The following is a 15,223-nucleotide window of genomic DNA, read 5'->3' as shown; positions in this document are numbered from 1 at the left end:
CGCAGGTCTATTCTTTCGCAGCTATTCCGGCAATCTGCCGGCTGTGTTAAATTTTTTTGATCTGATTTTTTTTGGAAATGGTTTTCCCATTTCACTCATGGTCCGTTCTAGGTCTAGTCTTTTGTTTAGTCAATGAGAGTTCTGTGAATTGTACGTCGGGACTTGTCCTGCTATGTTTTTTTTTAAAAATTCGCATTACCTTTTGATCACGTTTTCCGTCTTACTTAAGTCCCGATTTTCATGTTTGACTTCTGACTTACCTCACTCACTGTTTCAAATCAATGGATTTTAAATTCTTTCATGTTTTGATTTACGCAATATTGTGAATGCGGTCAAGTCAAAAGAGCAAAATCAAACGAGACGGGACAAACTGATGAAGCCCAGTCATTATCATTGAGAATTATGTTATCAAAATTCGTTAGTGTTTGCTAGGTGATATCGGTATTAAGCTTATTAGCTTCAGTTAAAAAGCTGATTTAAGTGTAGTTTTAGAATCCAACTGAAACTGCACGCCAAATTAGAACAATTTTGACACTGAAAAAAAAACGAAAAAAGTTCAGTCAATTTGCCTCTTCTTTTCTTTTTCTGTTTCAATCCCGATATGCATCAAATGCGTCAACGGCAGCTATTTTACTGCAATCTGCCGGCTATGTTAAATTTTTTTGATCTGATTTTTTTTGGAAATGGTTTTCCCATTTCACTCATGGTCCGTTCTAGGTCTAGTCTTTTGTTTAGTCAATGAGAATTCTGTGAATGTACCTCGGGACTTGTCCTGCTATGTTTTTTTAAAAAATTCGCATTACCTTTTGATCACGTTTTCCGTCTTACTTAAGTCCCGATTTTCACGTTTGACTTCTGACTTACCTCACTCACTGTTTCAAATGAATGGATTTTAAATTTTATCATGTATTGATTTACTCAATATTGTGAATGCGGTCAAGTCAAAAGAGCAAAATCAAACGAGACGGGACAAACTGATGAAGCCCGGTCATTATCATTGAGAATTATGTTATCAAAATTCGTTAGTGTTTGCTAGGTGATATCGGTATTAAGCTTATTAGCTTCAGTTAAGAAGCTGATTTAAGTGTAGTTTTAGAATCCAACTGAAACTGCACGCCAAATTAGAACACTTTTTGACACTGAAAAAAAAACGAAAAAAGTTCAGTCAATTTGCCTCTTCGTTTCTTTTTCTGTTTCAATCCCGATATGCATCAAATGCGTCAACGGCAGCTATTTTACTGCAATCTGCCGGCTTTGTTTAATAGTGGTTGATAGCCGAGTTTATGAAATGGGGGCAACATAATGATACTGTTTTATTGATTCACTAAATTGATCAAATCAAATTTTTTGACTAACCAGAGAAATTAGTGTGCCCTAATGGAACTGTCAGAAATTTATGATTTGGTTGTTGGTTAGTATCTCTTTCAATGAGACTATCCAGGAACTGCTTTTGACAGTAGTATAAACAATTTCAGCTCATTGCTCAAATAAGAATATTTTGTTCAGGCAATGAAGAAAGTGCGTGAGATTCGCGAACAACTAAAGGATATAATGCAACAGCAGAAGCTACCTCTGAACTCTTCAGGAACAGATTGGGACATTATTCGCAAGTGTGTATGCTCTGCGTACTTCCAGAATGCGGCCAAGTTGAAGGGATACGCTGAATATGTCAACATGCGCACAGGTCAGTTGGGTGCAATTGATAAAAGATGGTTAAGTTGATCAAAATAAAATTCCTTTTCGAAAAAACTAATTCAATTTTGTCGCTATTGCTCGCATTTTAGGATTGAAACTCTTCTGCGTTAACGAAATTTTAGGCATGAATATGTAACCTGGAACTTAAATAACCGTTAACAGATAGGGAAATAATTAGATCCGATGAAGTCCGATAAGTGCATAAAATATGAAGGAATTAAAATTTAATTTATAGCCCCTTTTATCAGTCAAATCAGATGTACATTTAAAGGTTGCGTGTACTATCTGTAAAAAAAGCTTTTAATCGATGTTGGAGATGGGCGACTGTTGTTTTGTTTAGGCATGCCTTGTTTCCTCCACCCAGTATCCTCTTTGTATGGCCTGGGATTCACAGCCGACTACATTGTGTACCATGAGCTGGTCATGACCTCGAAGGAGTACATGCAGTGTGTTACTATGGTCGATGGACTGTGGCTGGCTGAAGTGGGTCCTGTGTTTTACAAGGTCAAGGATTCCACAAGGTAAACAAAATTTATCTTGGGTCACTGCCAGAGAAATTAATCAAGCATCATGAATACCCAACCATTTCTAGTTTTTGAAGTTAAATGTAGAAACTGACTCATTTTTATTGGATTGATGCCTCGAGGCGCGATAAGTAGACCTATCCAGGAAAATGGAATACGTAAAATATACTTTCGTGAGCTGCTTTGTTTAATTACTCTTGAACAAAGTCTGAAGCAATTATTAATAGCCGCACAGCGATAGCTGGGACTATTATCGGCCTTCTCTTGGTTTTTTACAATTCAAAGAATTTTTTACAATTCAAAGAATTTGAATTGTATTGGGGCGCTGTCTTTTTACGACTCGAAGAGGAGTATTGGAGAAGTCCTTTTTTTTAATCAATTTTATTGGAGTGATTTTTGAAGCGGGAAATGAAGCGCGTGAAAAAATTTGGAGCGATTTTGGTGCTGAACAAAAGTGAAGAGAGGAGCGAAAAGAGAGTGGTTTTTGTTCATGCCGCTGTTTTTGAGAGAGCGAGAAATTGATGTGTGAAAAAATTTTCTCTAAGCGAGCGAAATTTTTTTTTGTTCACGTGCGGCTTTTTAAAGCAGTTTTTTTCATTTTTTGGTTAAGAGGTTTTGTTATGATTTTGTTTTAATTTTAGGTTGGTTTCGGTAGTGCTTTGAAGGTTTTTGGAAATTCATGTGAATTTTATGATAATTCGGAGGTTTTTAATGTATTTTGCTGATTTTCGGGCTAATTTTTGCGTTTTTTTGACGATTATTTTGTTTTAATGGCTCAAATGGGTATTGAAGAAACCCCTTCTAATTGAGCAAACTAATGGTAACAATTGGTTACAATTTTGTTGGTAAAAATTATTTTTTTTGTTGAGAAATTTGACAAATAAATGGCGAAAATTGGAACTATTTTTCTTAATTTTTTGCAGTTTTTCGTTTTTTATGTTTTTAGCTAAGTTTCTTAGCCTATAATGACTTGCCTATTTTTTTGCGAGCAACTGGATACCCTATTGGTTGATATGAATTTTTCTTTGGATTTATATGCTTTTGAAATTTTAAAAAAATTTGATAACTTTTTTCAGTTTTTCAGTGAAAGTTGGTTTTGAGAGCTTTCCTTTCATAATTTAGCCTAAAGTATTTTTTTCAAAATTCACATAAGTGGTTTTTTTAAGTACTAGTTGTTTTGATGAAGTTATTTTGGCAGAGATAGTTTTTTCGGGATCTCAATTTGTAACAAAAGATTTTTTATCATATTTTAACAGATTTGATTTTATTGTCTTTACTCTTTTGTTTCATGGTTTTGTTTCAATATAATCATAAATTAGTGAAGGCGCGTATTGTTTGATGAGTAGTTGGATGGCGTTTAAATGTATTTTCACTTCGAGTCGTTTCCGGAATTCTTCCGGCTTTGTTTTTTTTAAGATCTGTTCACACATTTTCATGATTTTTGAAGTCAAATTGGAGTACTGATTTTGGTCACGCCGAAACAGGAAGTGGAGCGAAAAAGCGAGTGGTTTTGCGGCGTGAATTTTTTTGCTCTAATTTTAAAGTAGAGTGAGAAAACGGTGCTTGAACAAAAATTCGCTTTCTCGCTAGTTGTTTTTTGTTCACATGCGGCAATTTCACTTTGATTTTTACAGTTTTTTCGATTTTTTGGATCGATTTTTTTTTTAATGTTTTTCCCAATCCATTCATAGTCGGTTCGTGGTCTAGTTTTCTGTTTAGTCAATGAAAATTCTTTGAATTGTACGTCAGGACTTGTCCTGCTATGTTTTTTTTATTTCGTCATGATTTTTGTTACGACCATATGACGTCACAGGCACTTTTTGTTCATTCGTTCATGCAATTTCAACTGAATTGCATGTGTGACTTCATTTTTCGCTCTTAGTGGAGCGAGTTTTTTTGTTCATGTGCGTGATTAAATTTTTGGTCACATTTGACTTACCTCACTCTCAAAAATGACTTCCTCACTTTGAAATTGACTTTTATTTACTTTAATTCAAAGAGATAAGGTCAAATGAGTGTGTGTCACTCTAGAAAAAGTGGAGCGAAAAAGCGAGTGGTTTTGCGGCGTGAATTTTTTTGCTCTAATTTTAAAGTAGAGTGAGAAAACGGTGTTTGAACAAAAATTCGCTTTCTCGCTAGTTGTTTTTTGTTCAAATGCGGCAATTTCACTTTGATTTTTACAGTTTTTTCGATTTTTTGGATCGATTTTTTTAAAATGTTTTTCCCAATCCATTCATAGTCGGTTCGTGGTCTAGTTTTCTGTTTAGTCAATGAAAATTCTTTGAATTGTACGTCAGGACTTGTCCTGCTATGTTTTTTTTTATTTCGTCATGATTTTTGTTACGACCATATGACGTCACAGGCACTTTTTGTTCATTCGTTCATGCAATTTCAACTGATTTGCATGTGTGACTTCATTTTTCGCTCTTAGTGGAGCGAGTTTTTTTGTTCATGTGCGTGAATAAATTTTTGGTCACATTTGACTTACCTCACTCTCAAAAATGACTTCCTCACTTTGAAATTGACTTTTATTTACTTTAATTCAAAGAGATAAGGTCAAATGAGTCTGTGTCACTCTGAATGAAGGTTATTTGAGATCAGCTAATAGAGGCAGCAATAACTTATACAGATTTTTAATCAAAATATAACAGATCAGCCTTCAATGAAAAGACGAATTTTTTTGGTCTGTCTTTTTTACTGTTTTTTTAGACGGCCGATCTACGAATCTATTGCGGCTATTTCCTGGCAATCTGCTAGCTATGTTTGTAAAATCTGGTCTTTTAATGCAAATTTTTGGCTTGGCTGTATTTGACTTTTCGAATGACTTTTACGCCCTTGACTTTTTGTTTTGTTTGATCTAAATTTTCTCTCCCTTTCTCAAGTGTCAAAAGCTAAGCTCAAAAGGAGGCACTACTAAAAATCAACTGAAAATTTCGCCAAAATTGTTCCTCGCTTCGGCTTAAATTAGCCCCACAAAGCGCCAGGTGGCTACTAGCGAAGCCAACTGCCCGCCAGTTGATTGAGAGCAATTCACCCTTCTTTATTTGGCTATGTCTTAATGTCACAAACCTCAAGGAAAACTGTTTTTAAATCTTTTCACGCCGCTCTTTCACTGCTTTTAAAATGCGTGACCTTTTTTACGCAATTTAGCAGTGAGTTAGCTTTATTCTTTATTTCGTTATTAGTTATTATTATTATTATTATTATTCGTTATAAATAAATGACTTATACCAGTCTCTATATGATTAAGGTCAGTAAAGGTGTAAAGGCGTTATCGCCGTGTGTTTAAGGGCTCTGGCCGTTATCCGGGAGATCGCGGTTTCAAACGTCTTCAACGTCAAAAAAATTTTTCAAAATTTTTCTAGGGTAAAAATGTTTTTTGCTTTTAGAAAATTAAACTAAAATTTTTGTTTTAAAATTAAAATAGACTAATAAATTAAAATTAAGGCTTCTTTTTAAGGGGCCTTAATTTTAATTTATTAAGTTATTTCGACTCATTTCAATATCGTGTTTTGTCTGTGTTTTTCGGCACGCAAATGTATTTTGACCCTCACTCTGCGGACTATGTTTAGTCAATGAGAGTGTGAATTTTCGGGATGTGACGTTTTTGTAATCAAACACTTAGCAGTAATTTGAAATCAGTGTAACAAGAAGATATCAGCAAGAGGAGATAATTTTTTGTTATTTTTAATAACCGCGTCCTCAATTAGGCCCTGTTTTTCTTCGTTATAAGATTCGATTTTTTCTGAAATTTGATTTTTGCTTAATGCATCTCTTCAGAGTGTTAGGCGGCTGAAGTCCCTTGAGCGCATTTTAATTTAGGAATTAATAGCCGTGTCCTCAATTCCAGGCGGCTATTATAGCGCTCCTAATGTTTTTTTACTTCGTCTAACAGATTTTTGTTTCGTCTTACCCTGACTTCTTGGAATTGTCTTTTTCAATGACTTACCTCACTCAAAAAAATTACTTGTGAACTCACTTATGGAACTTAAAATTTTATGAACATTTACTTGTTAAAGGTCAATAGTGTGCATTTAAGTAGTGCCAAACATATATGCCCTAATTCTTGATTATTAGAGTCCTGAGTTTTTGATTTCGAATGTTAATTTTGGGATCTCCGTTTGTGCCCCCAGTACGTTATGCGCCCCCAGTTACAGAGCACGCGCCATTACATAGTAAGTCATTATGTAAAAAATATTGCACGTGCATCTGAGGGTTGCAAATAATATGCGCCCACTAAGCTGAGGAGGCACAAACGGAAAAGATCCTAATTTTGAAAAGCCCTATTAGGGCTTTCTCCTTATAGAGCTCATGCGTCTCATAAAAATAACAGTCCAAAGCTAACCCAAAAATTCTAGTGGTCTATTAAAGAACCGGTGGTCGATCTTTGTATCTAATCTCTTTAGTTGTTTCAATTCATGGAAGGCCCCAAGCGTCTATCGCGGCTATTTTCTGGCAATCTGCTGGCTAGGTTTTGAAATGAGATGACGCCAAACAAAATATTTTTTATTCTGAACTAAGTTTTAGTTTTCTTTATTGCACAATTCAGATTTTTTTCAGGAATATGTGGCTTGTACTTTTGTAATGTTTCTGTTGAGCGGCTGAGTTTATTGCAGAGTTCAGTTTTTTGCGAACCACGTTTACTTGAAGGCATTTTGTTTTTTGAGCTTATCAGTTTCTATCCATGTTAAAAGTTTTGGGAATATAAAGTTTTGAGTTTTGCAAGGTTTTGCTAGTGAGTTTTTCTGTTAATTTTCTCTCTTTTGATCTAAATCTGCGTGGCTTTTGTTTTTCCTTATTTAGGTTTTAAATAGATTTTGGCTGAATTTAATGATGTCATTGCGCAAGTTTGTCTTGCTGTGACAGTGGGTTAAAAAGTATCTTTAATTAATAAATTTTAGGCTTCTTTTTAAGATGCGCCGACGGACCTTTCAACTCATTTCTATCTTCTTTTGTCTTTTTTTGGGCACGCAAGTCTAATTTGACCCTCACTCTGCGGACTATGTTTAGTCATTGAGAGTGTGAATTTTTGGGATTTGACGTTTTTGTGATCAAACAGTATTTTGAAATTTTTGTAACAAAGATATCAACAAGAGTGACGCCAAACATAATGTATTTTGTCTTCTGATCTAATTTTTAGTTTTCTTTATTCCATATTTCAGATCATTTTCCTGGAATATAGTGTGGCTTGTACTTTTCCCAGGTTTCTGCTGAGCGGCTGAGTTAATTGCAGAGTTTAATTTTTTGAGAACCACTTTTATTTGACAAAATCTTCTGTTTTTTAGCTGATCAGTTTCTGTCCATGTTAAATGTTTTGGGAATACAGAGTTTTGAGGTGTCAAGGTTTCACTGTTTAAGGATTTTTTGCTGTTTATTTTCTCCTTAGATTTAAATCTATCTAGCTTTTGTGTGTTTCCTGATTTAGTTTTTAATTAGATTTTGTCTTAATTTAATGATGTCATTGCGCAAGTTCTTTTTGCTGTAACAGTGGTTTAAAAAGCAGGGTTAATTAATGAACTAAAATTAAGGCTTCTTTTAAAGAGGCGCCGAAAGTTTTTCAACTCTATTTTTTGTCTGTGTTTTTCGGCACGCAAATCTATTTTGGCCCTCACTCTGCAAGCTATGTTTAGTCAATGAGATTGATTTTTTGGGTTGTGATGTTTTTGTAATCAAACACTGAGCAGTATTTTGAAATGATTGTTACAAAAAGATATCAACAACAGGAGTTAAGTATTAGTTTTTAAATGAGATGACACCAAACAAAAATTGTCTGTCTTCTGAACTAATTTTTAGTTTTTTTCCATAATTCAGATCATTTTCCAGGAATATAGTGGGACTTGTTTTTCCCAATGTTTCTGTTGAGCGGCTGAGTTAATTGCAGAGTTCAGTTTTTTTAGCCACTTTTATATGAAGGGATATACTGTTTTTTGAGCTTATCACTTTCAGTTTTGACCAAATCTATTTTGACCATCACTCTGCGGGCTATGTTTAGTCAATGAGAGTGTTATTATTTGGGATGTGACGTTTCTGTAATCAAACCTTTGGCAGTTTTTTGAAATCATTGTAACGAAAAGATGTCGACAACAGGAATTAAGTGTTTGTTGTTTTTGAAATGAGATGACGCCAAACAACATTTTTTTGTCTTCTGAGCTAGTTTTTAGTTTTCTTTATACCATAATTCAGATCATTTTCCAGGAATATGGCGTGGCTTGTACTTTGCAAATGTTTCTGTTGAGCGGCTGAGTTAATTGTAGAGTTCAGTTTTTGAGAACCACTTTTATTTGAAGGGATATACTGTTTTTTGAGCTTATCACTTTCTGTCCATGTTAAACGTTTTGGGAATACAAAGTTTTGAGGTGTCAAGTTTTTGCTGTTCAAGGAGTTTTTGCATATAAATTTTTCCCTTGAGATTTAAGGAATTTTTGCTGTTTATTTCTCCTGAGATTTAAATCTATCTGGCTTTTGTATGTTTCCTGATTTAGGTTTTAATTAGATTTTGGCTTAATTTAATGATGTCATTGCGCAAGTTTTTTTTGCTGTAACAGTGGTTTAAAAAGCAGGGTTAATTAATGAACTAAGATTAAGGCTTCTTTTAAAGAGGCGCCGAAAGTTTTTCCACTCTATTTTTTGTCTGTGTTTTTCGGCACGCAAATCTATTTTGGCCCTCACTCTGCAAGCTATGTTTATTCAATGAGATTGATTTTTTGGGTTGTGATGTTTTTGTAATCAAACCCTTGGCAGTTTTTTGAAATCATTGTAGCGAAAAGATATCGACAACAGGAGTTAAGTGTTTGTTATTTTTGAAATGAGATGACGCCAAACAACATTTTTTTGTCTTCTGAACTAGTTTTTAGTTTTCTTTAAACCATAATTCAGATCATTTTCCAGGAATATAGCGTGGCTTGTACTTTGCAAATGTTTCTGTTGAGCGGCCGAGTTAATTGTAGAGTTCAGTTTTTTAGAACCACTTTTATTTGAAGGGATATACTGTTTTTTGAGCTTATCACTTTCTGTCCATGTTAAACGTTTTGGGAATACAAAGTTTTGAGGTGTCAAGTTTTTGCTGTTCGAGGAGTTTTTGCATATAAATTTTTCCCTTGAGATTTAAGTCTGTGCGGCTTTTGCGTGTTTCCTGATTTAGGTTTTAATTAGATTTAACGATGTCATTGCGCAAGTTTGTCTTGCTGTGACAGTGGTTCAAATTGTCACCAGGTCTTTTGTTAAATCTGGCGTGGCAAGCACAATTGTTTTGAGACAAAAGATAGTTTTGTCTGCGTTAACGTTTTTGTTGGGGAAGGCCTGACACTTCGAGCCGCTTCGGGAATTCTGCTGAATTCCCGATGCGAAAAATTCCCGATTTTTTGCAGTTTTGTTAACTTAGTTTGTAGTCAAATAGGAGTGATCAGTTTTAAATTGGAGTGGTGATTTTATTAGGCATAAGTTGTAGAGAGAGAGAGAGAGAGAGAGAAATTTCGAGTGGTTTTAAGGCCTGAAACCACTCTTTCTGAATTGGAATCAGAGTGAGAAAATTATGTTTGAACAAGTTTTCGTAAGTTTTTGTTCGCATGTGGCAATGTGAGTTTTGATTACGCTGTTTTTCCTTCATCTACTTAAAGTGATACATGAGCTCCATTGTTGCATCGCTATAATTATTTGCGTCTCTCAAGGGGCAGCCAATGTTTTTATTAGCTGCAAAGCTGTAAGCTGTGTGCAGCTATATTGCGGTGCTCTTGGTTTTTGCAATTCAAAGAATTTGAATTGTATTGGGGCGCTGTCTTTTGTTCACTCATTTTCACGATTTTTGAAGTCAAATTGGAGTAGTGACTTTGGTCACGCCGAAACAGGAAGTGGAGCGAAAAAGCGAGTGGTTTTGCGGCGTGAAATTTTTTCACTCTAACTTTTGAAGTAGAGTAAAAAACGGCGTTTGAACAAATATTCGCTTTCTTGCTAGTGGTTTTTTTGTTCACATGAGGCAATTTTACTTTGATTTTTTTCCGAGTTTTTGGATATGATTTTTTTGGTTTTTCCAATCCATTCATAGTCCGTTCTAGGTCTAGTTTTCTGTTTAGTCAATGAAAATTCTTTGAATTTTACGTCAAGACTTGTCCTGCTATGTTTTTTGTTTCGTCGTCTGAAGCACTTTTTTCGTTTTACATTTCTTCACACAGCAAAGCTAAAAAAGTCTAATTTGTTGAATGACTTTTTCCTCTCACTAACGGTTTTTCCGCACGGGCCGTCATTTCTCACTCTCTCTAGCAAAAGTTTTTGTGTGGTTAAACTTTTGCACTTCAAACTTAAATTTAATTTGAATTAATTTAAGGTAAAAGGAACTCGGACGTGTAATAAGTTCTCTAACAAAGGCTACCGGGGAATGAATTTTAACCAACTTTTTAAATATACCGATATTTTTTGGAGCGACGGCAATTTTTACAATCCAAAGAAGTTGGATTGTATTGGTGTGCGGGCTTTTTTAAAGATCTGTTCACGCTTTTTTTAGTTTTTAAGTCAAGATCTGTTCACGCTTTTTTTGAAGTCAAATTAGAGTGGAATCGTGATTTCAATCACGTCGGAAAAAGCAAAGGGAGCTAAAGAGCGAGTCGAGGTCAGAAGGAGGAGGAGCTCTTTGAACACTTTTGTCTCATCTTTTGGCTTTTTTTATGAATTTCTTTTGAATTAGTTTGAGTCACGATCTGCGTCGGTTTGAGTCACATGGCTTGCCACGTTAATCAGCGCTTCTAAGAAATCCATTACGTTTTGAATAAAACAAGGGAAGATAGAAGAAAGTGAAATATGAAAAAGATATGCAGTAGTGGGTAATATGGGCTATCCGACCACCTAAAATTTTTCTATAATCACGTAATTTACGCCATTTTGAATATTAAAAATGAAAGCTGCCTATTCCGCAGACTTTCCATTTTATTTTATTGATAGCCGCGAAGTGATAGCGGCTATTATTGGGGACAACCTTGGTTTTTTACAATTCAAAGGATTTCGATTGTATTGGTGTCCTGTCTTTTTTAAAGATATTTTCAAACCTTTTTCGGCTTTTTCACGTCAGTGAGAAGTCAAATTAGAGTGGTGGTGTCAGTCAGATGAAGTACTAAAGAGGGAGAAAATTTGTTTTTTTTATGGCGTGATTTTTGTCAAACTACCTTTAAAGTGGAGTCAAATTGGTTTTTGAAAACATTTTCGGTTTTTTTCACGTGCGTCAATTTAATTTCTGTTTTCAGAGTTCCTTTTCCTTGTGTGCTTTCAGTATGATACACATGTGTTCTAATTGCGCCTATTTGAAACTGCTAGAATTCATCAAGGGGCAGTTGATACTTTTTATGACCTGAACACTATTTGTCAAAAAACATTAAAGATTGTGATTTTGCCCACTTTCAAAAATTTTTTTCTGTTGTTTTATGACTTAGTAGTATCATCAAGGACGGGTCTCCTTAATTGATAATGAGGCGCAAAAGTAACTAATTAATTGTCCAAGGTTATCTCTACTACTGTTTCTCTAAAATTATTGGTTATTTTTGGAGTTTTTGTTGTATTGTTGTAATCTTTGTTGTCTTGCCGTTTATTCTCATTAATAAAAGGCCTCATAGGTTACTAATAGGGGTTATTTTAGTCGATTATATCGTTTCGGTTCAAAGTTGATGCCTTCTAATACTTTGACATCAATTGTTTTCGAGAAATGTTATAGAATTTTTGAGTTCTGCAAGTTTTTGTTAACTTTATTATCTTGCATCTTAGATTCGTTATTGTGGATTTTGATCATACTTGACTGACCTCACTCAATAATTTGACTTTTGCACTTCAAAACTTGATTTTAATTTGAATTAAATTAAGGTCAAAGGAACTCGTATGTATAATATAGGTTTCTAATAAAGGCTATCGGGGAATGAATTTTAACCAACTTTAATAATTTACCGATATTTTTGGAGCGACGGCAATGTTTACAATCCAAAGACTTTGGATTGTATTGGTGTGCGTTTTTTTAAAGCTCTGTTCCTGCTTTTTTGGACTTTTTCACGTCAGTGAGAAGTCAAATTAGAGTGGATTCGTGATTTCAATCACGTCGGAAAAGCAAAGGAAGCTAAAAAGCGAGCTAAAAAGTTTGTAGCAAAGGGAGCTAAAAAGTTTGTAGCAATTAGTCCTGTTGGTCTTTTTTCTGCGATTTTTTGCTTGGCCGATTTTTCGTCTGACCCTTTGACTTTTCGTACTCAAAAACGGGATAAACAGGAAGCGCCCAGCGGGCATTAAGTGCTCTTAGAGCCTTTCATCTCATAAGTCTCCAAGTATGCGATTCACAGAAAATGTTTCAGAGACTTATACTTATGGCGTGAAAGGCGGTTTTTAGATGTTGACCTCCAACCCCCCCCCCCCCCCCCCCCACGACTCACTCCACCTCTCCCACCCCTGAACATCATTCAAGCCGTAAAGTCCCCGTGCAGCCTCACTAAACCATGACTAGCTACTGACGAAGCCAACCGCTCGCTGGTCGTTTGAGAGCAATTCGCCCGACGTTATTCGGTTGTTTTTTTTTAAAAAATGTTTGTTTGAAATTGAGGCGACGAGCTATTTAGCGCGTGCTTTAGGTCGCGTGAAGAGAATCGCCGCAAAATGCGTGAGGACATGGTAGCTATGGAAGAGGAGATGCGAAGAGCAAGTGAAGTGATTGCAGAGAAGAGAAAGGAGCGAGAGACTGAAGGGACGGCCGCTATGTCATCTATTTGCTTGTCTCGCAGCCGAATTGCAACTCCAGGTAGACGCGAACCACCGAGTCCGGCGTCTGACAGGCGCCCCGGATTCATGAGAAAGCGACCACACTCGGTAGGATTGTGAGAAAACTGGAAGTTTTGTGCAACTGAGATATACTGCATTCAGTTACAGATGCCTCTCGGTGCGGAGCGATGACGGGATTAAAGAAGAGTGACTCAGAGGCCGAGGTTTTTGTCACGATGAAAAGTAGTATTTTAACGCACAATGTGATCTTTGTTTTACGAGTAGATTAGTCTTGTTAAATAAATGGCTCATCTCATGCTCTTTTGAAAATGTCTTTTCCCGACTTAACTCTGAGAAATGAATATATTTGTATTTAGGGATTGATTAGACGAGAAATAAAATAACATTTGTTAAATAGTAGTCTGACCATTTTCACCCAGTCGCCCTTGAAACTTTTGTTGTTTTCTACCAATGCTTCAAATTTGTCTACTTTCTACGTCAAAAATTTGTAGAGAGGTGTTTTGAAATAAAGTGAGGTATTTATAAAGAGATATAAATAGCCGATGTAGACAGTTTTTGGACTGCCACGTCATATAATCGAATAGTTTTTATTTAGGAGCTGCCCTTTTTGAGAATGGCCTTTTGTTCAAGTTTTTAATTGCTATCGAACGAAGCTTGAAGCAATTTTTGTAAACGTAAGTGTCCTTTTTACGACTCGAAGAGTATTATTGGTGTTACACAGGTTCTTATGACTCGAAGAGGAATATTAATATTACACAGGTTTTTTATTAACCGCCGTGAGATCTGTTGACACTTTTTCATTATTTTTGAAATCAAATTAGAGTAGTGATTTTGGTCACACCGAAACAGGAAGTGAAACAAAAAAGCAAGTCGATTTAAGGCGTGAATTTTCTCCACTCGAAAAGGGTGTTACAACAAAATTTCCTTCTCGTTTGTGGTTTTTGTACACATGCGGTAATTTATCTTTAATTTTTACTGTTTTTTCGCGATTGTTTGATCGTTTTTTCTAAATTATTTTTTTTTCAATCCATCTATAATCTCTTCTAGGTCTCGTTTTAGTTTAGTAAATTAAATTTCTTGAATTGTATGGCTGAAATTGTCATGCTTTGTTTTAATATCTGTTCACATTTATTCATTATTTTGGGAGACAAATTGGAGTGATAAATTGGTTACTCCGAATTAGGAATCTAATAGAAAAAGCGAGTGGTTTTGCAGCATAATTTTTTCGCTCTAATTTTAAAGTAGTGAGAACAGTATTTGAAGTAAGATTCGCTTTCTTGCTTGTGTTTTGCCCACATAATGGAGTTTGGCCTCAATTTTTACTGAATTTTGTGATGGGGTTCTTTTCTAAAAATGTTTTTCGAGTTTGCTTTTTACTATATATTGCTTTATTTTTTGTAACGATTGGAAATAGGTAGGTTCAAAAAATTTTTAGCGCACGACTCTTCTAGTGTCCGTTGTTTGACCGGATATTTTTTTTTGTAGCTGAAGCAAATTTATTCGCGGCTTGAATTTTGACTTTTCTATTCAAACATTGACTTGTTTTTGAACTGGGACTCCTGTTTTCGAACAATTTACTTGAACTTGTAGCTTAGTTTTTGTTGTATAGTAACATTGGGCTTTTACAATAGCCTAGTTTGTAATATATATTAATTAATAGCCGCGAAGCGATAGCGGCTATTATTGGGGACATCGTGGTTTTTTTACAATCCAAGAATTGGATTGTATTGGTGCTCTGTCTTTTTTTAAATTTTTGTAAGATGTTTTCACACCTGTTTTCATGACTTTGAGCTTTCAAAACGGGACAAACAGGTAAAGCTCAGTGGGCATCAAGTTTCATTTGAGGCCCGCGTGTAGTAGTCCCTCAAGTACTCAGAGTGGTGAAGCTACTGGGAAGGCCGTAATTCAAGGTTAAAATGTCATTTTTGGGAGTTTTTGAGCCTAAAATAATGAAAATTTTAGCACTTTTTCGTCATTTTTTGGATTTTTGTTAGACCAGTCTGAAATTGAGGTTTATTAAAGTTGATAGAGGTCCTTTGCAAGACGTAATTGCTTTTTACGGCCACTTTAAGCGCTATATCTATTGCTACTCCAAACATAAACACGGTAATTTATACTAATTTTTTCAAATTGTCGAAAATTTTTGTAATTTTTTGAGTTGTTTCACACTCTGATGTCAAAAAAGCTCCTCTGAGGTTTAATAATAAGTTATTGAATAGTTTCTAGTGGTAATGAAGTGGTTTTAAACATTTTAACTTCATGAATTT

General features: G+C 35.1%; 1 protein-coding gene across 1 annotated transcript in view; it reads left to right on the top strand.

The window, feature by feature from the left end:
- The window catches only part of LOC142341727 (putative pre-mRNA-splicing factor ATP-dependent RNA helicase mog-1), a 41,327-nt gene extending 28,062 nt beyond the window's left edge, over positions 1-13,265 (top strand). The window contains exons 10-12 of the mRNA XM_075392894.1: positions 1,507-1,684; positions 2,036-2,216; positions 12,809-13,265. Coding sequence (XP_075249009.1) covers positions 1,507-1,684; positions 2,036-2,216; positions 12,809-13,055 — 606 coding nt within the window. The 3' untranslated portion in view covers positions 13,056-13,265. The remainder of the gene's footprint in view (positions 1-1,506; positions 1,685-2,035; positions 2,217-12,808) is intronic.
- The last annotated feature ends 1,958 nt before the right edge of the window (positions 13,266-15,223 follow it).

This window comes from Convolutriloba macropyga, chromosome 6, assembly GCF_964194025.1.
Source record: "Convolutriloba macropyga chromosome 6, txConMacr16.3, whole genome shotgun sequence".
Classification (NCBI taxonomy): Eukaryota; Metazoa; Xenacoelomorpha; order Acoela; family Convolutidae; genus Convolutriloba; species Convolutriloba macropyga.
Note: the sequence above shows the minus strand (reverse complement) of the source record. Positions and strands in the feature narration are given on the sequence as shown.